Source organism: Lolium perenne, chromosome 2 (genome assembly GCF_019359855.2).
Source record: "Lolium perenne isolate Kyuss_39 chromosome 2, Kyuss_2.0, whole genome shotgun sequence".
NCBI lineage: Eukaryota > Viridiplantae > Streptophyta > Magnoliopsida > Poales > Poaceae > Lolium > Lolium perenne.
This window is the reverse complement of record NC_067245.2, coordinates 12,610,259-12,637,594: the sequence shown is the minus strand read 5'-3', so window position 1 is coordinate 12,637,594 and position 27,336 is coordinate 12,610,259. Positions and strand designations below refer to the sequence as shown.

Sequence of the window (27,336 nt, the reverse complement as noted above, 5' to 3'; positions counted from 1 at the left end):
GTGCGTCCCCTGTGGGACGGGGACGGGCTCGGGCCGCCGGACACCGTATCGGGCCGCGCCGGACAAAAATGGGCTTTGGGGGACGCGGCTGGAACGCATTTTCTGTCCGGCGCGCCCCAAACCCCTTTGGTTTTTGTACTTCGGTTTTTGGATGATGTACTTGTTCTTTCAGTTAGTGTATTTTGTACTTCTAAGTTAGTGTACTTTTACTTTCATTTTTTTTTGTCTACTTGTATTTAGGAGTACACTTTGTAATTTTTACTCGGCGTGGGCATAGCCCAGTGTTTGGAGTCGCAGTGGCGCACCACAACGGACAGAGTTCGATCCCTGCTAAAAGGAATTTTTGGAATTGTCATGCCAAGTCTCGTTTCTACTATATCACTAGTGTTCTAGTTCCTCCTAGACACTGTTTCATTTAAAAAAAAAAAATTGTACTCACGTTTTAGCCTACTTGCACTTTGTACTTCGATTTTGATATACCTGTCCTTGGAATATATTTGTATTTTGTACTACTTTTGTAAAAAAAAAATTAAGTACGTTTATATTTAGAGTACAGACTTGTACCATACTTTAAGTTATGTACATTTTCTAATTTTATGATTAGTTTACTTTTCTTAATTATTCACTATAGTGTACTTGTATTGGCAACAGGACAAAGTCAACCATGAAAACAATTCATATGGAATACCCTAACCCTAACTTGGATAAGAGTTAGATGCAACCATGTTTTCCTGAAGTACCCAAGTTTAGTACGACATTCAAAAAAAATCAAGACGCCCATCCTCAGATGATGAACTTGTGATGTATCACGGGCTATAGTTGTTTTACTCACGGTGCATCAGCCATTAGGGTAACTATTAGTGAAGATGGTGCTGCCTATTACCACCCACTTTTGATGAACTAAATATGGTAATTGTTAGTATTCAGTCATGGTTGCCGGGTAACCTCACCACTCCAATGCAAGAGGTTACTATAGCAGCCTCATGTGTGCAACCAAACATGAGTGCTTTGCATCAGCCGAGCCAATATCGGCTATGTGCAACCTATCAAATAAAAGGAGATAGTTGTCCACCGGGTGTGGCCTTCGCAGGCTACCAAACGAAGTGGAAAACATGGCTCGGAGCTCATTTTGAATGGGCTATGCCCCCTAGGGTCTACCCCGGGAGCGAAAAAATGCCTAGGCTACCAAACACGCCCTAAATCACCTCGCAACTAACAAAGTGGACGGCAAATCGACAATGCCTAGGTTAGGTTTTCCGGGGAGTCAAGGCATAGTGGGATGACCACATGGAGTATGTGGTGGGCTAGCATAGCCAAAAAAAAAAAGGCACGGTGCGATGAGGACACGTTCATGCAGCCGCAAGAGGCTACCAAAACCTCACACCTTCGACCTTTTGGTGTATTTAAAGATCCCATAGTATATAAAATTTGTTGTGGAGTATATCCACTTTTTACCAGTGGGATAAATGGAGAATGGGCAATTGTTAAGACGTGCTTAGTGCTTGTAGTACTAGGATAAATATCATAAGGCTTTGGTGAACCCACTAAGCTTTGACACGCATGTAACATCCATTATCAACCGATTGGCAGACAACTAAACGAGCACATTAGTTGCATAGGAGAAATCCCAAAATCAAGACAAGCATGCTACTATTAAGTTGAAGAGAGGAATTAACATTCTTGTACCATGCCACCTGATTGATCATGCACTTCAACTCTTCAAGTGATTCTCATGTTCAGCAAAAGATCATGAAAGTGAGCAACAACCCGAGAGCATCTTCCCTCACTAGCTAGTACATGATGGCGATGGCAGGCGTGTCAAAAATAAAACAAAAAACCTTAGTAGAGGTGGTTTTACTAGACGTTGGTACGCTTTGAGCAGTGATATATATCACACAAGTATGCTCTTATCCCTCGCTCTTGTGTACATTAAAATATATACCTTAGAAACGACTTGTTTGGACATGTGAAGTTGTTAATCACGTTAAAATAATATTATTACAGCATTTTGTGCTCAAAAGAGATGTCTGGTTTCCACCTCATGCTTAAGAGGATACTTTTCGAATTTTTTTTCTTTTGGAGAAAACAGAGGATATCGAACTCCCACATTTGACGTCATGTTACAGATAGGACTGAAGGTCTGAACCTAGCAAAATTGAACCTATCTTGTTAACTTTGTATCTCTGGAATCTAACTGTTTTAACTTAAGTTAAAGCATTGAACATCAAAATTCGTACAAGTATCAAATGGGTGAAAAAACATTATAATAGGATAATAACAATCAATATCTAACTCCATTGAACCCTCTTATCAGTTGAGAGCCCAACACAACAGATGGAACATATATGTCACTAAGCTTGTAATATTTTTTATTCCTTCCTCCCGTCCTCAATGATACACATCATCCAACAGACTGACCCTCAGACCCTGGCCACTCTATCATGCTGAATATGGTAGGCTGTCAGCAAACAACGCTAGCATTTGGCTGATAATGGCATCTACTTTGCATATCCGCCGATCCCGCGAGAGCGGAGAACCTCATCATGTAGATGCTGAGGGCAGTCAAAGATACGTAAGTCGAGATGCACCCAGTGCGGCTCTTTGCGGGAACGCATTTAATACTTCCCCTTGCATCCCAAGTCTTGAGGATGATCATTAGCCAAGCTGTGTGACATCTCATTCGCAAGCATAAATGGAGCCTCGGTCGGATCCGAGCATACTTTTGCAATGTTGTTGCTAGACAGCCGTGTCCATCTCCCTGAATCAACCTAGCACGCAATTCCACAACAAAAGCTATCTTTTGGGGTACTCCAATACTCTCATTATACACTATATAAAAGCTGGCTATTTTCAAGCCCTGTGAGCAGCTCCACTTCACTTGGCACTGTTCATGTGCTATTTTTTTGCCAAACAAAACGTGACACGCAGGCAATCTGCTACAGGAACCGTGCTAAACAGTGCCCCCAGCGATGAACAGTACTGATGAACAGTTCCGGTGCTGTACAGTGTTCGTTGTACAGTACAGGTTACCGTGAACAGTGCTCAATAGGACGCTACAGTACAGTCGCTGAACAGTGCCTTATGATGCACAGTGCGATGAGCAGTACCTGGAACTATACATATGGACCAATGCCTGTGAACGGTGCTGACTTTTTTCCTCCTCTCGCGGTACTTCTTCAACGCATCTTCCCGCAAAAAAAAATTTGAATAATTTAATATATTTACCGAATATTCTGGCCATTTAGAGCAAACAGCCAAACGGTAAATATTTAGTGAATTTTCAAAAAAGCGAATAAACTGCCGCCGCGTTTCTTTTCCTGCCCGGGGTACTTCTTCGACGCAACTTCCCGCAAAAAAAACCTGAATAATTTAATATATTTACCGAATATTCCATCCATTTAGGACAAACAACCAAACGTGTGAATATTTAGTGAATTTTCAAAAAAGCGAATAAACTGCCGCTGCGTTTTTTTTCCGGCCCTCGAGGTAATTCTTAAATGCAACTTGCCGCAAAAAAACTTGGACAATTAACGTATTTACCGTATATTCGGGCCATTTAGAGCAAATGGCGAATATTTAATGAATTTTCAAAGAAGTGAATGAAATGCCGCCACGGGCACGGCGTGCCGCCGTGCTTTTTTCTCCTCTCGCGGTAATTCTTCAACGCAACTTCCCACAAAAAATAACTTGGACAATTTAATATATTTACCGAATATTCAGGCCATTTAGAGCAAATGGCCAAACACCGAATATTTAGTGAATTTTCAAAAAGAAAAGAATAAAATGCCGCCACGGGCGCGACGTAACTTCCCAAAAAAAGTAGAATAGTTCCGGTACTTTCCCTCTCGCAGTAAATTTCCGAGGATAATTCTTACAAAAAAAAGTAGTTCCACAATTTAATATATTTCGCTGAAATTCGTGACATTTAGAGCAAACGGCCAAATGCGGATAATTAGTGCATTTTCAAAAAAAAACACACAAAATACCGCCACACGATTTAATATATTTACCGAACATTCGCGACATTTAGAGCAAATGACCAAGTGTGAATATTCAGTGCATTTCCAAAAAAAAACGAAAAAAAGTCGGTACAGGAATTAATATATTTACCGAACATTCACGAAATTTAGAGCAAAAGGCTAAACGCTGATATTTAGTGCATTTTCGGAAAATGCAGGAAAATGCCGCCACGGGGGCACGGCGTAACTTCCCACAAAAAAGTACTTCAGCAACTTAACATAGTTAGCAAACATTCGCGAAATTTAGAGCAAACAGAAAAACGCAGATATGTAGTGCAATTTAAAAAAAACACAAAAAACGCCACCACGGGATTTAATATATTTAGCGAACATTCGCGATATTTAGAGCAAACGGCCAAATGCAAATATTTAGTGCATTTCCAAAAAAAACAACAAAATGCCGCCACAGGCGCGGCCTGCCGCCGCGCCAAAGCCTACTAGTACTCTATGTAATATGTGAAGGAATACGTGGATCCACTTCATAGTAAATTCTCAACAAACGGTGGCAAGTTGAGGACAGGTTAAATGTGGAGAAGAGCTTCGTATATATACTACTACTGGGGTACCTATTAGAGCTACAGGATAGTCATAACTTTGGTGAACCTAACTAATTTTATCATGATCTTCAGGACAATCAGTATAGCAAGGACAGTGGACATAAAACTTCCATGCTCAACCAACGGCACAAGTGAAGCCGCAGCCTACTGAAGAAACAAATTGAAAGACTATAATTTTCACGTGGTGCACTCAAGAGTTTATTTCCGTTCCAACACTGTGTATTTCTGATATGGTGACGCTACCACATTTAATTTTTGTGGCACATTGAACCGAAATTTGAAAAACAAAATCTTGGAGAATTATGGATATTTTTTACTCCATGTTTTACTACTTTCTAACAAAAAAATATCCTCCTTTATGGATATTTTCATAGCAGAGATTACTAAATAAGTAAAGCACAACACACAATTTTGTTTTTTCTCCTTTCTCCAAACTCCGACCACCGCCGCCGGGTCCTCCTCCTGACTTCTCGGAGCCTCTCGCCGCCGCCCCTCTTCTCCCTCCACCGGTGACTGAAGCAGGTGCTGGACGCTAGTCGGGGCCCCTCCTAGTCGTGAAATCGAAGCGGGAGGAGGATTATGGAGCCGGACATACAGAGGAACGAGATGCTGCTGGCGCCGACGATGGCGTTCAAGAAGGTGCAGATGGCGGACAAGTACCCCAAGGGCCAGTCCCGTGGCCGCCAGTGGAAGCACCTCCGCTTCCTCCTCCAGGCCGCCGACGCCACCTCGCTCCCCCCGGACCGCCCCAACTGTGAGTGAGCGCCTTGATACCTTTCCGCTGCTGAATTTCTCAGTTGTATCTGCAAATCAAGTGGAGTCGTAGATTTTAGGCCTTCCTCTGCTGCGCTTCATGGTTAGCGGACAAGTACGATTGTAGTTTGTTTAGGTGTTTCAAGAGAATTTATGATCCACTTCAGCCCTATAAACTTGTGGTGGCTCGAGATTGAGAATTGGTGCTATATGATAGAAGAATCTTTTGACCAACAGCCCTTTGAGATTGTGCATTGTACCTTTTTTGGGTCCTAACACATAGCAGCAATTGGAACTTCTTATGTTATTACAAGGTACAGACTTAGAGTTTAGCTTAGGCCTTGGATGCAATAACTTCTGCCTAAATCTTCATCGTTTACGTTTTCCATTTTCGGGGTGTAATTCTGTTGGATAAAAGTTGGTTCTGCACTTGTGCTTGATTGAATGCCATGCTGTAAAATTAATAGGCTGCTGGCTTTTGCTTAGTTTTCTCTTCTCCTGTAACAATTAGCTGTCTTGCTAAGATGATTAGACAGCTCCTATCTGAACTTGTTTATCTCCTTACGAGGATAAGGCTGGATAGTATAAAAATAATTTGATATTAGTTAAATTATGTTACTGATGTGTCGAATTGGTCTACATGTGTAGTTTTTAGAGCAAAGTGTGGTAAATACAGTGTTTTTTATGCAGATCTAAATATTCAGTCGCCGCCATCCATTTATCCACCGAAGAGATACTGTGACGTAACAGGTTTTGAGGTAAGTTTCAACCCTGTACTGAACTTCTCATGTTTATATACATACCCTGTAGTGTTTCTAAACAATAATTTTAAAAATCAAAGATATTTATATTCGAAATAGATCATAATGCTGTGTTTTATGTTTACTTGTAATGCTAAACTGCGTGTGTGTACGCAAAAGTGCATGTGTACCTTAGATTGTGCCGGTTGGTTGAGCATTGAAGTTTTATGACTGTCCTTGCTATACCGATTGTCCTGAAGATCATGATAAAATTAGTTAGGTTCACCAAAGTCATGACTGTTCTGTAGCTCTAACAGGTACCCCAGTAGTAGTATATATATATACGAAGCCCTTCTCCACATTTACCCTGTCCTCGACATGTCACCGTTTGTTGAGAATTTACTATGAAGTGGATCCACGTATTCCTTCACATATTACGTAGAGTATGAGATATTGGAGTATCCCAAAAGATAGCTTTTGTTGTGGGATTGCGTGCTAGGTTGATTCAGGGAGATGGACACGGCTGTCTAGCAACAACATTGCAAAAGTATGCTCGGATCGGACCGAGGCACCATTTATGCTTGCGAATGAGATGTCACATAGCTTGGCTAATGATCATCCTCAAGACTTGGGATGCAAGGGGAAGTATTAAATGCGTTCCCGCAAAGAGCCGCACTGGGTGCATCTCGACTTATGTATCTTTGACTGCCCTCAACATCTACATGATGAGGTTCTCCACCCTTGCGGCATCGGCGGATATGCAAAGTAGATGCCATTATCAGCCAAATGCTAGTTATGTTGTTCAAAGGGATAAGCTGGCACTTTGATTTAGTTATGTTGTTTGCCCAATACCTCGCTTATAAGAAAACTCAGCAAGTTTTTAGAAGCTAGTTCAGTACTAGTAGGAATCAGCAAAACATTATATTTGTGCTTGAGACTGTCCATGATGGTATTTCTATATATCTTATTTGTGCTTTCAAAAAAACATTTAATTCAGGGTTCTTCACTGGCTTTACTTATCTTGTATAAATGAACCAAGAGCACACTTTTTGAAAGTACGGCAGATGGATTATTGACAAGATAAGTTTATGTGAGCAATCTATCATTTCATTTTGTGGGATCAAGTTTTGCGTAGGTTGGAACGAAATAACAGTAGTCAGTTTATTTCTGATTACTGAAACTTGACTGTATATGGTGAATTTCAAGTACTGTAAAAATACTGCCAAATAATGTGAAAGGTGGGTTGCAGTATATACGGTCCATCGGAAGCTCCAAGCCGACATTGTTCTAGCCGGCTTACGCCAATTTTATTGTTTCTGTTCGTGAGAGTTTACTCCAGTTTTCCATATTGACTGTACATTTTTTGCAATGTTTCTGAGATTTTATTGTGTGTTGACTACTCCCTCTGTCTAAAAATAGGTGTCTAATTTTTGTCTAAATACGGATATATCTAGATGCATTTTAATTAGAAATACATCCATATCTAGATAAAGTTGAGGGAGTACTTTAAATTTTGTGTATATACATATATCCATGCAGCAGGGCTAATATAATGTCAGTTTAATATAATAATGTTACAACCTTTTAGTCCTTGTTTGTCAGGGGTGTAGTTTAGGTCCCAAGGGGATTGGGGATGTGAGGGGATTTGGTGAATCCCCCCTCCTCATCCAATCCCCTCTCCCATCCCACTCCCCTAAATCCCCTTTCTATAAAAGGTTGTTTGGTAATCAGGGATTAATTTATGGAAATATTCTTATGTAATCATGCATTAAAAAATCAATCAGCCTCCTGATACAGTGGAGAAATCTGGATTTTAAGATGAGCATATATTGAATTTTAGCTGGATGCATGGTTTAGAGAGTATCATCAAAACATGAATAGGCAGGAATCCATCACAGCAGCTACCAATTGATCCGGAAAGCAAAACAAATTCTCCATACCAGGAAATGAGACATCTGTATCGAATTGGCAAGAGTATCATCCTTTATGTACGCCCTTTAAGTTATTTACAACTTAGTATTACGAAGGATCACAAACTTTGTGGAACACCTGCAACTATAACCTGTTAGTAATCCATGTACAACTTGAACATTACTTTGCTGACATCTGTATCAATAGTTCACGTTGCCCCCTCCCACCCCACGCCGATGTGTCCTAAATAAATAAACCAGTCAAAATGTTGTAACAACCTTATTGGTCGAACTCGGATCTTGAATTGGAGATAGGGAAAGCGGCCCTAGCGTCGATTTTGCTTTAAGATTGTATCTAGATGATGTAGGTGTTTGCATGAAATAGAAACATACTACCTCCATCTAGCCTACCAAAACATCTTATGTTTTTGTACAGGGGAAGTAGCATATATAACTAACAAAAACATCTAGGTTGCTAAATTTTTTGTTCCTAGTAAGTATGACCAAAGATGATGTATCTCATCAACCAATTCAAGTACTGTGGTTTGTATGACTTATCTATTGCTACATACATGCCATCGCTGATATTAGATTTTCAGCAGCACAGGATGAACTGTGTCGTGTATGACTTATCTATTGCTACATACATACACGCGTTTTCATTGTCCATTATGGAGTACTGTTTGCAAGTCTGATATGTTAACCTGTAAATCTCATGCAGGCACCATACGTAGATCCCAGGACCAAGCTGCGCTATGCTGATCCAGAGGTGTTCAAGCAAATCAGAAATCTTCCAGATGAATATGTCCAAAGATATCTGGCCGTGAGAAATGCAGCAGTTGTTCTACGATAACAAACTCCCGCGCTACTGTCCCTATTCGACTAGCAAGTATCCCGCTCTGTAATCAGAATGGGGTTTCTTCCCCCTCCTAATTGCGCTGCTGGCTTATATGAGCATTCTGAAACGTAGACCTAGGGTACTGAAACCTTTGATCATTTCGAAGAGATGTTGAGTCACCATTTATTGTCATTGTTGTGCCTTACCAGCTTGGAAACGCTCTGTCCTGTTATTTCTGTTAATATTCTGATAGTTGATGGTCAAGTATGTTCTGAATGAGCATGGATATTGGCACTGTTGCAAGTTGCAACCTGCGAAGATTTATCCTAAAAAGGCTTCTCAGTTGTTGATGCAGTTCAACTGCTGCTTGTTATTGCTTTACAGACGCGGTCGCACTAAATGGAGACTACCATTGAACTTCACTGCCTGGAAACAGCATGCTGAAAAAGCACGGGATATAGGGTACCAGAAAATGCATACTGAAGACAACTGGCTGTCAAAAAATGAATCGTGCCCAAATGTTTCCACCGCCGTGGAGTTGAAGGTTCTTGAGTCATTCCTCCGGTGCCATACCAGTTAAAACTCTTTCTTGGTAGAGAGAGCATATGCACCCAGGAGCCGAATTGAATTTTTGCCGGCATTGTATATTGAGCTATGGATCGATCTATTTCTAATAAAGATTTTACTACTCCTTCTGATTTATATTAGTTGATGCTAAAATAGATATTTCTATACCTAAAATATGTCTAAATACATCTATGTTAGCATCAAGTAATATAAATCCGAAGGAGTACTAGTTTATCCTACTCCATTATTAGTTGTCTCACACTGTCCATTAAACTTACCATGGCAACCATGGATCCTAGTCATTGCTATCTATGAACCGATCTGTTTCCAACAAAGATTTTACAGTCCCTCATCACCTTATTAAGATCCTACTTACTACCAGTTTATCCTACGTACTCCATTATTAGCTGTCCCTCATACTGTCCACTAAACTTACTTAAGCAGGCAACATGACACCATGGATCCTAGTCCCTGCATCCCGGAACTCAACGGCGGACAGCACCACGGGGGCCACCTCCGGCCGCTCCCTGATGCCGTCGAGCCACTCTGGCCGGCCCTCCACCCATTTCTCGAGGAACGCCACCATGGCCCCGCCGACGAACCGCCTCATGGGCGCCCTGGCCCCGCCGCTCTTGCACAGGCCCTTGGCGCCGCCCGTCACGTCGTCCATCATGTCGGTGTGCCCGTAGTCCCTGGCCACGAGGTGGCACGCCGGCGCCGCGCACTCGCGGTAGAACTCGGCGTGGCTCACACCCAGCGGCGCGCACGGCGGGCGCAGGGCGCCGAGGCCCGTGCCGATGACCATGACCGGCGCCGGGACGCGCAGCGAGGCTTCTCTGTAGGTGAGGATGGGCGGGGGCGTCTGCCTGCCGGGCGCCATGCCGTCCACGGGGTCGACGGCGATGAGGGCCGCGAGAGGCAGCGAGGTCCTGCCGTGGCCCAGCGCCAGCGCGAATGCCACTTTGCCGCCGCGGCTGTGCCCGGAGATGGACACCTGCACTCCAATGGAATCGTTAGCACTCACTACTTCTTCTTAGTGTCTGCCTCGCTGAAGTATTACAGGTACAGAGGAGTCGCTCGATTGCATGGGCAACTTACAGCGGTCAGGTTGGGGCGAACGTTGGGCGGGAGCGAGGAGGAGAGGCCGCCGTCGGCGAGCCAGTCTATGACGGCGGCGGCCGAGTGTATCTCTCCGGTGGTGTCGTGCCCGGAGAACGTGTACAGCTGCAGTTCGTTCGCGTCTTGAGAAGGAGAACAAGTCCATCGCCACGATGATGCTGAAATCAGCATGGTTTTTCGAGAGTAAGTACCTGAGGAGCGACGACGATGAAGCCATGGGAGGCCACGTGCTGGAGCAGCTGGGAGTAGAAGTAGTTGTTGGCGAGGTAGCCGTGCAAGAAGACGACCACCGGGTACTCCCCTGCGTCGCACGGCGCGGCTACCAGCAGCGGCTTTGGCGGGCTCCTCGAGGTCTTGGCCTCCTGGACCTGGGCAAGGCTGGTGCCATGGCGTCCATGGTCGAACACGTCTCCTGCTGACGCCATGGCGAGAAGCAGCAGACACCGTGAATCTTGCAGAGGCAGCCATGTTAACCGGGAGGTTTGTGGGGGTTAGGAGTGCCTGTGCCTACTTAACGGCCGTGTGTTCTTGGTGTTCCTTATCTCCATGATTCTGGAAAAAAATATCCGACGGAGTTGCCTTTAGTTGTCTGTCCTTGACATGCACCATGCCTTACATTTTTTTCCCCTTATTTCTATCTTTCGACTGATCTCAGAGCATCTCTAGCAGATAAAAAATAATAACGTGGATCCACTTCATAGTAAAGGAATACGTGGATCCACTTCATAGTAAATTCTCAACAAACGGTGGCAAGTTGAGGACAGGTTAAATGTGGAGAAGAGCTTCGTATATATACTACTACTGGGGTACCTATTAGAGCTACAGGATAGTCATAACTTTGGTGAACCTAACTAATTTTATCATGATCTTCAGGACAATCAGTATAGCAAGGACAGTGGACATAAAACTTCCATGCTCAACCAACGGCACAAGTGAAGCCGCAGCCTACTGAAGAAACAAATTGAAAGACTATAATTTTCACGTGGTGCACTCAAGAGTTTATTTCCGTTCCAACACTGTGTATTTCTGATATGGTGACGCTACCACATTTAATTTTTGTGGCACATTGAACCGAAATTTGAAAAACAAAATCTTGGAGAATTATGGATATTTTTTACTCCATGTTTTACTACTTTCTAACAAAAAAATATCCTCCTTTATGGATATTTTCATAGCAGAGATTACTAAATAAGTAAAGCACAACACACAATTTTGTTTTTTCTCCTTTCTCCAAACTCCGACCACCGCCGCCGGGTCCTCCTCCTGACTTCTCGGAGCCTCTCGCCGCCGCCCCTCTTCTCCCTCCACCGGTGACTGAAGCAGGTGCTGGACGCTAGTCGGGGCCCCTCCTAGTCGTGAAATCGAAGCGGGAGGAGGATTATGGAGCCGGACATACAGAGGAACGAGATGCTGCTGGCGCCGACGATGGCGTTCAAGAAGGTGCAGATGGCGGACAAGTACCCCAAGGGCCAGTCCCGTGGCCGCCAGTGGAAGCACCTCCGCTTCCTCCTCCAGGCCGCCGACGCCACCTCGCTCCCCCCGGACCGCCCCAACTGTGAGTGAGCGCCTTGATACCTTTCCGCTGCTGAATTTCTCAGTTGTATCTGCAAATCAAGTGGAGTCGTAGATTTTAGGCCTTCCTCTGCTGCGCTTCATGGTTAGCGGACAAGTACGATTGTAGTTTGTTTAGGTGTTTCAAGAGAATTTATGATCCACTTCAGCCCTATAAACTTGTGGTGGCTCGAGATTGAGAATTGGTGCTATATGATAGAAGAATCTTTTGACCAACAGCCCTTTGAGATTGTGCATTGTACCTTTTTTGGGTCCTAACACATAGCAGCAATTGGAACTTCTTATGTTATTACAAGGTACAGACTTAGAGTTTAGCTTAGGCCTTGGATGCAATAACTTCTGCCTAAATCTTCATCGTTTACGTTTTCCATTTTCGGGGTGTAATTCTGTTGGATAAAAGTTGGTTCTGCACTTGTGCTTGATTGAATGCCATGCTGTAAAATTAATAGGCTGCTGGCTTTTGCTTAGTTTTCTCTTCTCCTGTAACAATTAGCTGTCTTGCTAAGATGATTAGACAGCTCCTATCTGAACTTGTTTATCTCCTTACGAGGATAAGGCTGGATAGTATAAAAATAATTTGATATTAGTTAAATTATGTTACTGATGTGTCGAATTGGTCTACATGTGTAGTTTTTAGAGCAAAGTGTGGTAAATACAGTGTTTTTTATGCAGATCTAAATATTCAGTCGCCGCCATCCATTTATCCACCGAAGAGATACTGTGACGTAACAGGTTTTGAGGTAAGTTTCAACCCTGTACTGAACTTCTCATGTTTATATACATACCCTGTAGTGTTTCTAAACAATAATTTTAAAAATCAAAGATATTTATATTCGAAATAGATCATAATGCTGTGTTTTATGTTTACTTGTAATGCTAAACTGCGTGTGTGTACGCAAAAGTGCATGTGTACCTTAGATTGTGCCGGTTGGTTGAGCATTGAAGTTTTATGACTGTCCTTGCTATACCGATTGTCCTGAAGATCATGATAAAATTAGTTAGGTTCACCAAAGTCATGACTGTTCTGTAGCTCTAACAGGTACCCCAGTAGTAGTATATATATATACGAAGCCCTTCTCCACATTTACCCTGTCCTCGACATGTCACCGTTTGTTGAGAATTTACTATGAAGTGGATCCACGTATTCCTTCACATATTACGTAGAGTATGAGATATTGGAGTATCCCAAAAGATAGCTTTTGTTGTGGGATTGCGTGCTAGGTTGATTCAGGGAGATGGACACGGCTGTCTAGCAACAACATTGCAAAAGTATGCTCGGATCGGACCGAGGCACCATTTATGCTTGCGAATGAGATGTCACATAGCTTGGCTAATGATCATCCTCAAGACTTGGGATGCAAGGGGAAGTATTAAATGCGTTCCCGCAAAGAGCCGCACTGGGTGCATCTCGACTTATGTATCTTTGACTGCCCTCAACATCTACATGATGAGGTTCTCCACCCTTGCGGCATCGGCGGATATGCAAAGTAGATGCCATTATCAGCCAAATGCTAGTTATGTTGTTCAAAGGGATAAGCTGGCACTTTGATTTAGTTATGTTGTTTGCCCAATACCTCGCTTATAAGAAAACTCAGCAAGTTTTTAGAAGCTAGTTCAGTACTAGTAGGAATCAGCAAAACATTATATTTGTGCTTGAGACTGTCCATGATGGTATTTCTATATATCTTATTTGTGCTTTCAAAAAAACATTTAATTCAGGGTTCTTCACTGGCTTTACTTATCTTGTATAAATGAACCAAGAGCACACTTTTTGAAAGTACGGCAGATGGATTATTGACAAGATAAGTTTATGTGAGCAATCTATCATTTCATTTTGTGGGATCAAGTTTTGCGTAGGTTGGAACGAAATAACAGTAGTCAGTTTATTTCTGATTACTGAAACTTGACTGTATATGGTGAATTTCAAGTACTGTAAAAATACTGCCAAATAATGTGAAAGGTGGGTTGCAGTATATACGGTCCATCGGAAGCTCCAAGCCGACATTGTTCTAGCCGGCTTACGCCAATTTTATTGTTTCTGTTCGTGAGAGTTTACTCCAGTTTTCCATATTGACTGTACATTTTTTGCAATGTTTCTGAGATTTTATTGTGTGTTGACTACTCCCTCTGTCTAAAAATAGGTGTCTAATTTTTGTCTAAATACGGATATATCTAGATGCATTTTAATTAGAAATACATCCATATCTAGATAAAGTTGAGGGAGTACTTTAAATTTTGTGTATATACATATATCCATGCAGCAGGGCTAATATAATGTCAGTTTAATATAATAATGTTACAACCTTTTAGTCCTTGTTTGTCAGGGGTGTAGTTTAGGTCCCAAGGGGATTGGGGATGTGAGGGGATTTGGTGAATCCCCCTCCTCATCCAATCCCTCTCCCATCCCACTCCCCTAAATCCCCTTTCTATAAAAGGTTGTTTGGTAATCAGGGATTAATTTATGGAAATATTCTTATGTAATCATGCATTAAAAAATCAATCAGCCTCCTGATACAGTGGAGAAATCTGGATTTTAAGATGAGCATATATTGAATTTTAGCTGGATGCATGGTTTAGAGAGTATCATCAAAACATGAATAGGCAGGAATCCATCACAGCAGCTACCAATTGATCCGGAAAGCAAAACAAATTCTCCATACCAGGAAATGAGACATCTGTATCGAATTGGCAAGAGTATCATCCTTTATGTACGCCCTTTAAGTTATTTACAACTTAGTATTACGAAGGATCACAAACTTTGTGGAACACCTGCAACTATAACCTGTTAGTAATCCATGTACAACTTGAACATTACTTTGCTGACATCTGTATCAATAGTTCACGTTGCCCCCTCCCACCCCACGCCGATGTGTCCTAAATAAATAAACCAGTCAAAATGTTGTAACAACCTTATTGGTCGAACTCGGATCTTGAATTGGAGATAGGGAAAGCGGCCCTAGCGTCGATTTTGCTTTAAGATTGTATCTAGATGATGTAGGTGTTTGCATGAAATAGAAACATACTACCTCCATCTAGCCTACCAAAACATCTTATGTTTTTGTACAGGGGAAGTAGCATATATAACTAACAAAAACATCTAGGTTGCTAAATTTTTTGTTCCTAGTAAGTATGACCAAAGATGATGTATCTCATCAACCAATTCAAGTACTGTGGTTTGTATGACTTATCTATTGCTACATACATGCCATCGCTGATATTAGATTTTCAGCAGCACAGGATGAACTGTGTCGTGTATGACTTATCTATTGCTACATACATACACGCGTTTTCATTGTCCATTATGGAGTACTGTTTGCAAGTCTGATATGTTAACCTGTAAATCTCATGCAGGCACCATACGTAGATCCCAGGACCAAGCTGCGCTATGCTGATCCAGAGGTGTTCAAGCAAATCAGAAATCTTCCAGATGAATATGTCCAAAGATATCTGGCCGTGAGAAATGCAGCAGTTGTTCTACGATAACAAACTCCCGCGCTACTGTCCCTATTCGACTAGCAAGTATCCCGCTCTGTAATCAGAATGGGGTTTCTTCCCCCTCCTAATTGCGCTGCTGGCTTATATGAGCATTCTGAAACGTAGACCTAGGGTACTGAAACCTTTGATCATTTCGAAGAGATGTTGAGTCACCATTTATTGTCATTGTTGTGCCTTACCAGCTTGGAAACGCTCTGTCCTGTTATTTCTGTTAATATTCTGATAGTTGATGGTCAAGTATGTTCTGAATGAGCATGGATATTGGCACTGTTGCAAGTTGCAACCTGCGAAGATTTATCCTAAAAAGGCTTCTCAGTTGTTGATGCAGTTCAACTGCTGCTTGTTATTGCTTTACAGACGCGGTCGCACTAGGCAGACTACCATTGAACTTCACTGCCTGGAAACAGCATGCTGAAAAAGCACGGGATATAGGGTACCAGAAAATGCATACTGAAGACAACTGGCTGTCAAAAAATGAATCGTGCCCAAATGTTTCCACCGCCGTGGAGTTGAAGGTTCTTGAGTCATTCCTCCGGTGCCATACCAGTTAAAACTCTTTCTTGGTAGAGAGAGCATATGCACCCAGGAGCCGAATTGAATTTTTGCCGGCATTGTATATTGAGCTATGGATCGATCTATTTCTAATAAAGATTTTACTACTCCTTCTGATTTATATTAGTTGATGCTAAAATAGATATTTCTATACCTAAAATATGTCTAAATACATCTATGTTAGCATCAAGTAATATAAATCCGAAGGAGTACTAGTTTATCCTACTCCATTATTAGTTGTCTCACACTGTCCATTAAACTTACCATGGCAACCATGGATCCTAGTCATTGCTATCTATGAACCGATCTGTTTCCAACAAAGATTTTACAGTCCCTCATCACCTTATTAAGATCCTACTTACTACCAGTTTATCCTACGTACTCCATTATTAGCTGTCCCTCATACTGTCCACTAAACTTACTTAAGCAGGCAACATGACACCATGGATCCTAGTCCCTGCATCCCGGAACTCAACGGCGGACAGCACCACGGGGGCCACCTCCGGCCGCTCCCTGATGCCGTCGAGCCACTCTGGCCGGCCCTCCACCCATTTCTCGAGGAACGCCACCATGGCCCCGCCGACGAACCGCCTCATGGGCGCCCTGGCCCCGCCGCTCTTGCACAGGCCCTTGGCGCCGCCCGTCACGTCGTCCATCATGTCGGTGTGCCCGTAGTCCCTGGCCACGAGGTGGCACGCCGGCGCCGCGCACTCGCGGTAGAACTCGGCGTGGCTCACACCCAGCGGCGCGCACGGCGGGCGCAGGGCGCCGAGGCCCGTGCCGATGACCATGACCGGCGCCGGGACGCGCAGCGAGGCTTCTCTGTAGGTGAGGATGGGCGGGGGCGTCTGCCTGCCGGGCGCCATGCCGTCCACGGGGTCGACGGCGATGAGGGCCGCGAGAGGCAGCGAGGTCCTGCCGTGGCCCAGCGCCAGCGCGAATGCCACTTTGCCGCCGCGGCTGTGCCCGGAGATGGACACCTGCACTCCAATGGAATCGTTAGCACTCACTACTTCTTCTTAGTGTCTGCCTCGCTGAAGTATTACAGGTACAGAGGAGTCGCTCGATTGCATGGGCAACTTACAGCGGTCAGGTTGGGGCGAACGTTGGGCGGGAGCGAGGAGGAGAGGCCGCCGTCGGCGAGCCAGTCTATGACGGCGGCGGCCGAGTGTATCTCTCCGGTGGTGTCGTGCCCGGAGAACGTGTACAGCTGCAGTTCGTTCGCGTCTTGAGAAGGAGAACAAGTCCATCGCCACGATGATGCTGAAATCAGCATGGTTTTTCGAGAGTAAGTACCTGAGGAGCGACGACGATGAAGCCATGGGAGGCCACGTGCTGGAGCAGCTGGGAGTAGAAGTAGTTGTTGGCGAGGTAGCCGTGCAAGAAGACGACCACCGGGTACTCCCCTGCGTCGCACGGCGCGGCTACCAGCAGCGGCTTTGGCGGGCTCCTCGAGGTCTTGGCCTCCTGGACCTGGGCAAGGCTGGTGCCATGGCGTCCATGGTCGAACACGTCTCCTGCTGACGCCATGGCGAGAAGCAGCAGACACCGTGAATCTTGCAGAGGCAGCCATGTTAACCGGGAGGTTTGTGGGGGTTAGGAGTGCCTGTGCCTACTTAACGGCCGTGTGTTCTTGGTGTTCCTTATCTCCATGATTCTGGAAAAAAATATCCGACGGAGTTGCCTTTAGTTGTCTGTCCTTGACATGCACCATGCCTTACATTTTTTTCCCCTTATTTCTATCTTTCGACTGATCTCAGAGCATCTCTAGCAGATAAAAAATAATAACCTAGCTAGCTCAGTCGATCGGAGACGGACAAGCGAGCTAGCTCAATCCATCGGGACAGGACTAACTCGATCCCGTGTCATGCCGCTCTGGCATGCGCCGCTCGCCTGCTTCGTCTGGAATCCACTCGAACATGGCACAGATTTGGCCGGAATCGAAGCTCGGTGGCACGATATTCAACAAGCCGTGCATTATTTTGAGGCGGCGTGGGAGGAGAGATGGGTAATTTGGCCAGTTTTGGGCATGTATAGTGCTCTCAAATCTGTATATATATAGCGTTTATGAGTGAATTCTCAAGGCATTGTAAATTTTTTACAGGCCGAACAGTGGATACAAGATGTGATCGGCGGATCAAATCGAGCCAAAACTGTCCGCCGGGCTTTTACAGTTTTAGCCTGTTTTACGGGATCTAATCTTCACCGCTACATTTGGCTAATAATGTAAGATTCTGACATTGAGCTCACCACAAAGCATAAAGCATAACGAAGCTGAAACAAATTATCTAAGATACAATCAGAAACATTACAATATACGCTTACTTGCCGGCGCTTGGTACAGCTGGTGGGATCGTCGTGGCTTGGAGCACGGCGGATGTCACGGTGCTCAACACCCGAGTCGATACGTTCTCCGTGTCAGTCCTCCTCGAACCTCGCGGTGGGGAAGCTTGGTGGCTGACGGCTGTTTACGGGCCGACGGACCTGGAGCTCAAGGGCCCCTTCCTCGACGAGCTGCGCGGATTAAGGGCCACCACCGCGGGTGCCTGGGCCATTGTCGGTGATTTCAACCTTATCGCTGATGCACGCGACAAAAACAACAGCCGCATCAATCGGCGTCTGCTGAGTTTGTTCCGGGATTTCATCAACGACCTCGAGCTTAAGGAGGCCAACCTGCTCGGTCGTCGCTACACGTGGAGCAATGAACGGAGGGAGCCAACCCTTGTGCGCCTTGACAGATGGTTCGCCTCGGTCGAGTGGGACGACCGATTCCCTGACGCTGCCCTCACGGCCCGGTCCTCCTCTCTTTCCGACCACTGTCCGATACATCTATCCACAGCCTCTGTGGTCCGCGGCAAACGACGGTTCCGCTTCGAACGGTTCTGGACCAAGTTGCAGGGTTTTCATGATCTCGTGGCTAACTCGTGGGCAGATCCTTCTGCGCCGGCCGATCCCCTTCTCCGGCTGAGCCACAAGCTACGGTGCCTTAGCCGTGACCTGCGACGGTGGAGCCTGTCCAAGGTGGGAAGCATAAAGGACCAGCTTCTCGTCGCCCATGAAATCATCCTCCAGCTTGATGCTGCGCAAGATGAGCGCCGCCTCTCTGATGACGAGCTTTGGCTACGGCAGATGCTAAAGCGGCGCGTGCTTGGCTTGGCATCCCTCGACCGCACCATTGCGCGGCAGCGAGCCCGTGTTGCTAGCCTATGCGACACCGACGCCAATGCCCAGTTCTTCCGTGTCTATGCTTCCAAGAGGAGCAAGCAGAACCACATATCCACGCTCATCTCCGACGGTCGGGTGGTGGTAGACCAAGCGGACAAGGAGCAGGTGGCCACAGACTATTTCACCCAGCTCCTCGGCACCGCACAGCCACGGGACCATGACCTCAACCTGGAAGCCTGATGGCGTGTACAGCACACGTCCGTTGGGAACCCCAAGAGGAAGGTGTGATGCAGACAGTAGCAAGTTTTCCCTCAGAAAGAAACCAAGGTTTATCGAACCAGGAGGAGCCAAGAAGCACGTTGAAGGTTGTTGGTGGCGGGATGTAGTGCGGCGCAACACCAGGGATTCCGGCGCCAACGTGGAACCTGCACAACACAACCAAAGTACTTTGCCCCAACGAAACAGTGAGGTTGTCAATCTCACCGGCTTGCTGTAACAAAGGATTAGATGTATAGTGTGGATGATGATTGTTTGCAGAAAACAGTAAAACAAGTATTGCAGCAGATTGTATTCAATGTAAAAGAATAGGACCGGGGTCCACAGTTCACTAGAGGTGTCTCTCCCATAAGATAAATAGCATGTTGGGTGAACAAATTACAGTCGGGCAATTGACAAATAGAGAGGGCATGACAATGCACATACATGATACGATGAGTATTGTGAGATTTAATTGGGCATTACGACAAAGTACATAGACCGCTATCCAGCATGCATCTATGCCTAAAAAGTCCACCTTCAGGTTATCATCCGAACCCCTTCCAGTATTAAGTTGCAAACAACAGATAATTGCATTAAGTATGGTGCGTAATGTAATCAATAACTACATCCTCGGACATAGCATCAATGTTTTATCCCTAGTGGCAACAGCACATCCACAACCTTAGAACTTTCTGTCACTGTCCCAGATTTAATGGAGGCATGAACCCACTATCGAGCATAAATACTCCCTCTTGGAGTTAAGAGCAAAAACTTGGCCAGAGCCTCTACTAATAACGAAAAGCATGCAAGATCATCAACAACACATAGGTAATAGATTGATAATCACCATAACATAGTATTCTCTATCCATCGGATCCCGACAAACACAACATATAGAATTACAGATAGATGATCTTGATCATGTTAGGCAGCTCACAAGATCCAACAATGAAGCACATAAGGAGAAGACGACCATCTAGCTACTGCTATGGACCCATAGTCCAGGGGTGAACTACTCACTCATCACTCCGGAGGCGATCATGGCGATGAAGAGTCCTCCGGGAGATGATTCCCCTCTCCGGCAGGGTGCCGGAGGCGATCTCCTGAATCCCCCGAGATGGGATTGGCGGCGGCGGCGTCTCAGTAAGGTTTTCCGTATCGTGGCTCTCGGTACTGGGGGTTTCGCGACGGAGGCTTTAAGTAGGCGGAAGGGCGGGTCAAAGGGCGTCACGAGGGGCCCACACCACAGGCCGGCGCGGCTAGGGCCTGGGCCGCGCCGCCCTGGTGTGTCGCCACCTCGTGGCCCCACTTCGACTCTCCCTCGGACTTCTGGAAGCTTAGTGGCAAAATAGGACCCTGGGCGTTGATTTCGTCCAATTCCGAGAATATTTCCTTACTAGGATTTCTGAAACCAAAAACAACAGAAAACAGCAACTGGCTCTTCGGCATCTTGTTAATAGGTTAGTGCCAGAAAATGCATAAATACGACATATAATGTGTATAAAACATGTAGATATCATCAATAATGTGGCATGGAACATAAGAAATTATCGATACGTCGGAGACGTATCAGCATCCCCAAGCTTAGTTCCTGCTCGTCCCGAGCAGGTAAACGATAACAAAGATAATTTCTGGAGTGACATGCCATCATAACCTTGATCATACTATTGTAAGCATATGTAATGAATGCAGCGATCAAAACAATGGTAATGACATGAGTAAACAAATGAATCATAAAGCAAAGACTTTTCATGAATAGTACTTCAAGACAAGCATCAATAAGTCTTGCATAAGAGTTAACTCATAAAGCAATAAATCAAAGTAAAGGTATTGAAGCAACACAAAGAAAGATTAAGTTTCAGCGGTTGCTTTCAACTTATAACATGTATATCTCATGGATAGTGTCAATGTAAAGTAATATAACAAGTGCAATATGCAAGTATGTAGGAATTAATGCACAGTTCACACAAGTGTTTGCTTCTTGAGGTGGAGAGAGATAGGTGAACTGACTCAGCATAAAAGTAAAAGAAAGGTCCTTCAAAGAGGAAAGCATCGATTGCTATATTTGTGCTAGAGCTTTTATTTTGAAAACATGAAACAATTTTGTCAACGGTAGTAATAAAGCATATGTATCATGTAAATTATATCTTACAAGTTGCAAGTCTCATGCATAGTGTACTAATAGTGCTCGCACCTTGTCCTAATTAGCTTGGGTTAACACTGATCATCATTGCATAACATATGTTTCAACCAAGTGTCACAAAGGGGTACCTCTATGCCGCCTGTACAAGGGTCTAAGGAGAAAGTTCGCATTGGATTTCTCGCTTTTGATCATTCTTCAACTTAGACATCCATACCGGAACAACATAGACAACAGATAATGGACTCCTCTTTTAATGCTTAAGCATTCAACAACAGTTAATATTCTCATAAGAGATTGAGGTTTTATGTCCAAACTGAAACTTCCACCATGATTCATGGCTTTAGTTAGCGGCCCAATGTTCTTCTCTAACAGTATGCATACTCAAACCATTTGATTGTGAAAACCGCCCTTACTTCAGACAAGACGAACATGCATAGCAACTCACATGATATTCAACAAAGAGTTTATGGCGTCTCCAGGAACATGGTTATCGCACAACAAACAACTTAATAAGAGATAAAGTGCATAAGTACATATTCAATACCACAATAGTTTTTAAGGCTATTTTGTCCCATGAGCTATATATTGCAAAGGCGAATGATGGAAATTTAAAGGTATCACTCAAGCAATTTACTTTGGAATGGCGAAGAAATACCATGTAGTAGGTAGGTATGGTGGACACAAATGGCATAGTGGTTGGCTCAAGGATTTTGGATGCATGAGAAGTATTCCCTCTCGATACAAGGTTTAGGCTAGCAAGGTTTATTTGAAACAAACACAAGGATGAACCGGTGCAGCAAAACTCACATAAAAGACATATTGTAATCATTATAAGACTCTACACCGTCTTCCTTGTTGTTCAAAACTCAATACTAGAAATTATCTAGACTTTAGAGAGACCAAATATGCAAACCAAATTTTAGCAAGCTCTATGTATTTCCTCATTAATGGGTGCAAAGTATATGATGCAAGAGCTTAAACATGAGCACAACAATTGCCAAGTATCAAATTATTCAAGACATTTTAGAATTACAACATGTAGCATTTCCCGATTCCAACCATATAACAATTTAACGAAGAAGATTCAACCTTCGCCATGAATACTATGAGTAAAGCCTAAGGACATATTTGTCCATATGCAACAGCGGAGCGTGTCTCTCTCCCACACAATGAATGCTAGGATCCATTTTATTCAAACAAATACAAAAACAAAAACAAACAGACGCTCCAAGCAAAGTACATAAGATGTGACTGAATAAAAATATAGTTTCAGGGGAGGAACCTGATGATGTTGTCGATGAAGAAGGGGATGCCTTGGGTATCCCCAAGCTTAGATGCTTGAGTCTTCTTAAAATATGCAGGGGTGAACCACCGGGGCATCCCCAAGCTTAGAGCTTTCACTCCTCTTGATCATAGTATATCATTCTCCTCTCTTGACCCTTGAAAACTTCCTTCACACCAAACTTCAAGCAAACTCATTAGAGGGTTAGTGCACAATAAAAATCCACATGTTCAGAGGTGACACAATCATTCTTAACACTTCTGGACATTGCATAAAGCTACTGGACATTAATGGATCAAAGAAATTCATCCAACATAGCAAAAGAGGCAATGCGAAATAAAAGGCAGAATCTGTCAAAACAGAACAGTTCGTAAAGACGAATTTTAAAGTGGCACCAGACTTGCTCAGATGAAAATGCCCAAATTTAATGAAAGTTGCGTACATATCTGAGGATCACTCACATAAATTAGCATAATTTTCTGAGTTACCTACAGAGAATTAGGCCCAGATTCGTGACAGCAAAGAAATCTGTTTCTGCGCAGTAATCCAAATCTAGTATGAACCTTACTATCAACGACTTTACTTGGCACAACAATGCACAAAACTAAGATTAGGAGAGGTTGCTACAGTAGTAAACAACTTCCAAGACTCAAATATAAAATAAAGGTACTGTACTAAAAACATGGGTTGTCTCCCATAAGCGCTTTTCTTTAACGCCTTTCAGTTAGGCGCAAAAAGTGTAAATCAAGTGTTATCAAGAGATGAAGCATCAACATTCTTACCAGGGGTGTTGGGAGTTTTATCAATTTTAGGCCTATAATAATTCTTTGGTTTAGGCACCTTAGAGAAATACATGAATTTTTGCTCTTTACCCACATAAGCTTTCTCCTTATATTTAAGAGAAGAAAAAGTTGAACCCAAGGTTCCCATGGCTTTTTCAAGTTCGCCAATCCTATTAATTTGATTATCATGGTCAACACAAGTTCCTAGGACACTAATTCTTTCATCAATTCCTTCTAAGGATTTATCAAGTTCATCAGTTTTATCAAGTAACATTTCCAATTTAGTTTCAACACTTGGAAAATTTTTCTCTATGGCTTCCAACTTTTTCATGACGTCCTCAAGAGAGATTTCAATTTTAGTTTCATTAACAGGTGGTATTCCAACTAGACTCTCAATGATGCAACTAGCTTGTAAAGCAGGAGTACCTAGGAAATTACCCCCCGAAAGAGTATCAAGAACATACCTATTCCAACTAGATATACCAACATAAAAATTCCTAAGTAGGATAATAGTGGAGTGTTTCTTAGTGCACCTATGATGAGCATCACTAATTCTATACCAAGCATCTTTAAAACTTTCTCCACCTTGTTGTTTAAACGAACGAACTTCAACTTCAGGATTACTCATTTTAGCAGTAGTAAATAACGCAAACTAGATAAAGTAAATGCAAGTAACTAATTTTTTTGTGTTTTTGATATAGAGAGCAAGACAGTAAATAAAGTAAAGCTAGCAACTAATTTTTTGTGTTTTGTTTAAGTGCAGCAAACAAAGTAGTAAATGAAATAAAGCAAGACAAAAACAAAGTAAAGAGATTGGATTGTGGAGACTCCCCTTGCAGCGTGTCTTGATCTCCCCGGCAACGGCGCCAGAAAAAATGCTTGATGGCGTGTACAGCACACGTCCGTTGGGAACCCCAAGAGGAAGGTGTGATGCAGACAGTAGCAAGTTTTCCCTCAGAAAGAAACCAAGGTTTATCGAACCAGGAGGAGCCAAGAAGCACGTTGAAGGTTGTTGGTGGCGGGATGTAGTGCGGCGCAACACCAGGGATTCTGGCGCCAACGTGGAACCTGCACAACACAACCAAAGTACTTTGCCCCAACGAAACAGTGAGGTTGTCAATCTCACCGGCTTGCTGTAACAAAGGATTAGATGTATAGTGTGGATGATGATTGTTTGCAGAAAACAGTAAAACAAGTATTGCAGCAGATTGTATTCAATGTAAAAGAATAGGACCGGGGTCCACAGTTCACTAGAGGTGTCTCTCCCATAAGATAAATAGCATGTTGGGTGAACAAATTACAGTCGGGCAATTGACAAATAGAGAGGGCATGACAATGCACATACATGATACGATGAGTATTGTGAGATTTAATTGGGCATTACGACAAAGTACATAGACCGCTATCCAAAGATGCATCTATGCCTAAAAAGTCCACCTTCAAAGTTATCATCCGAACCCCTTCCCGGTATTAAGTTGCAAACAACGAGACAATTGCATTAAGTATGGTGCGTAATGTAATCAATAACTACATCCTCGGACATAGCATCAATGTTTTATCCCTAGTGGCAACGAGACATCCACAACCTTAGAACTTTCTCGTCACCGTCCTGCATTTAATGGAGGCATGAACCCACTATCGAGCATAAATACTCCCTCTTGGAGTTAAGAGCAAAAACTTGGCCAGAGCCTCTACTAATAACGGAGAGCATGCAAGATCATAAACAACACATAGGTAATAGATTGATAATCACCATAACATAGTATTCTCTATCCATCGGATCCCGACAAACACAACATATAGAATTACAGATAGATGATCTTGATCATGTTAGGCAGCTCACAAGATCCAACAATGAAGCACATAAGGAGAAGACGGCCATCTAGCTACTGCTATGGACCCATAGTCCAGGGGTGAACTACTCACTCATCACTCCGGAGGCGATCATGGCGATGAAGATTCCTCCGGGAGATGATTCCCCTCTCCGGCAGGGTGCCGGAGGCGATCTCCTGAATCCCCCGAGATGGGATTGGCGGCGGCGGCGTCTCAGTAAGGTTTTCCGTATCGTGGCTCTCGGTACTGGGGGTTTCGCGACGGAGGCTTTAAGTAGGCGGAAGGGCAGGTCAAAGGGCGTCACGAGGGGCCCACACCACAGGCCGGCGCGGCTAGGGCCTGGGCCGCGCCGCCCTGGTGTGTCGCCACCTCGTGGCCCCACTTCGACTCTCCCTCGGACTTCTGGAAGCTTCGTGGCAAAATAGGACCCTGGGCGTTGATTTCGTCCAATTCCGAGAATATTTCCTTACTAGGATTTCTGAAACCAAAAACAGCAGAAACAAAGAATCGCTCTTCGGCATCTTGTTAATAGGTTAGTGCCGGAAAATGCATAAATACGACATATAATGTGTATAAAACATGTAGATATCATCAATAATGTGGCATGGAACATAAGAAATTATCGATACGTCGGAGACGTATCAAAGCCCTTCACCTGTCGACGCCAGATCTCTCTGGACTGGAGGCCCAGTTTTCCGAGGACGAAACCTGGGCTGCGATTCGCGCCATGCCTGCCAACAGGTCACCGGGACCTGACAGTTTCACCTGGGACTTTTTCAGGAGCTGCTGGAGCATCGTTAAGGGCGATGTTATGGCGGCGCTCCACGCGATCTACCACGGCAACGATAAGTTCTTTGGTGGCTTGAACAACGCGTTCCTCACGCTCATTCCCAAAGGCGAGGCGGTGGCTTCTGGGATGAAGGATTTCAGGCCCATCAGCCTGGTTCACTCCTTCGCCAAGTTATTGGCCAAGATCCTTGCGATGCGGCTCGCACCCAAGATGCACGATCTCGTCGACCCAAGCCAAAGCGCCTTCATCAGAGGTCGTTGCATCCAAGACAATTTCGTTCTTGTCCAGCAATCTGCGGCAACTCTGCATCGTCATAAGATCCCGGCCCTGCTCATGAAGCTCGACATTGCCAAGGCGTTCGACAGCGTTTCCTGGCCCTTCTTGGTCAGCGTCCTTCGGCAGCGTGGCTTCGGCAACCGTTGGATCAGGTGGATCCTACTCCTGCTCCGATCGGCATCTACCAAGGTGCTGGTCAACGGATATGCCGGCGATGCCTTCCGTCATGCCCGGGGGCTCCGGCAGGGCGACCCCCTGTCTCCTCTCCTTTTCGTCATCGTCATGGACGCTCTGGCGGGCATGTTCCGCCTTGCGGAGCAGCTTGGCGTCCTTGAAAGCCTGCGGCTAGCGGGGATCAAGCACCGGATCTCACTCTACGCCGACGATCTGGTGGTGTTCGCAAGGCCGGAGCCCCGTGATCTCCAAGCAGTGCACACCATCCTACGCTGTTTTGGTGGCGCCTCAGGGCTTCACGTCAACCTTGCCAAGAGTGCGGCCGCCCCCATCCGCTGCTCTAGCGCTATGGTAGACAACATTGCCCCGGACATTGCCTGCCCCTTGATGCAGTTTCCTTGCGTCTATCTCGGGTTGCCGCTCTCCATCGGACGGCTACGCAAAGGCGATCTGGAGCTTGTTCTGGACAAACTCGCTGCCAAATTGCCCCATTGGAAGGCCAGGCTCCTCA

The 27,336-nt window shown here is 44.5% G+C and overlaps 4 protein-coding genes across 4 annotated transcripts; 2 read left to right on the top strand and 2 right to left on the bottom strand.

Moving 5' to 3' along the window:
* Positions 1–4,967: 4,967 nt before the first annotated feature.
* LOC127331198 (protein EIN6 ENHANCER) lies at positions 4,968–9,069 on the top strand. The gene is made up of 3 exons (XM_051357267.2): positions 4,968–5,330; positions 6,020–6,087; positions 8,701–9,069. The coding sequence occupies exons 1-3, from the start codon at positions 5,156–5,158 to the stop codon at positions 8,830–8,832; spliced, it is 375 nt and encodes a 124-aa protein (XP_051213227.1). The 5' UTR covers positions 4,968–5,155; the 3' UTR covers positions 8,833–9,069.
* A 583-nt stretch (positions 9,070–9,652) lies between these two features.
* Positions 9,653–11,059, bottom strand: LOC139829682 (chlorophyllase-2-like). Its single transcript, XM_051357265.2, has 3 exons — positions 10,695–11,059; positions 10,483–10,608; positions 9,653–10,378 (listed from the first exon to the last, which is right to left on the bottom strand). The coding sequence occupies exons 1-3, from the start codon at positions 10,926–10,928 to the stop codon at positions 9,821–9,823; spliced, it is 918 nt and encodes a 305-aa protein (XP_051213225.1). The 5' UTR covers positions 10,929–11,059; the 3' UTR covers positions 9,653–9,820.
* Positions 11,060–11,695: 636 nt separating this feature from the next.
* On the top strand, positions 11,696–15,795 carry LOC139830032 (protein EIN6 ENHANCER-like). The gene is made up of 3 exons (XM_071825862.1): positions 11,696–12,058; positions 12,748–12,815; positions 15,427–15,795. The coding sequence occupies exons 1-3, from the start codon at positions 11,884–11,886 to the stop codon at positions 15,556–15,558; spliced, it is 375 nt and encodes a 124-aa protein (XP_071681963.1). The 5' UTR covers positions 11,696–11,883; the 3' UTR covers positions 15,559–15,795.
* A 581-nt stretch (positions 15,796–16,376) lies between these two features.
* Positions 16,377–17,798, bottom strand: LOC127331196 (chlorophyllase-2-like). Its single transcript, XM_051357264.2, has 3 exons — positions 17,419–17,798; positions 17,207–17,332; positions 16,377–17,102 (listed from the first exon to the last, which is right to left on the bottom strand). The coding sequence occupies exons 1-3, from the start codon at positions 17,650–17,652 to the stop codon at positions 16,545–16,547; spliced, it is 918 nt and encodes a 305-aa protein (XP_051213224.1). The 5' UTR covers positions 17,653–17,798; the 3' UTR covers positions 16,377–16,544.
* Between the last annotated feature and the right edge of the window lie 9,538 nt (positions 17,799–27,336).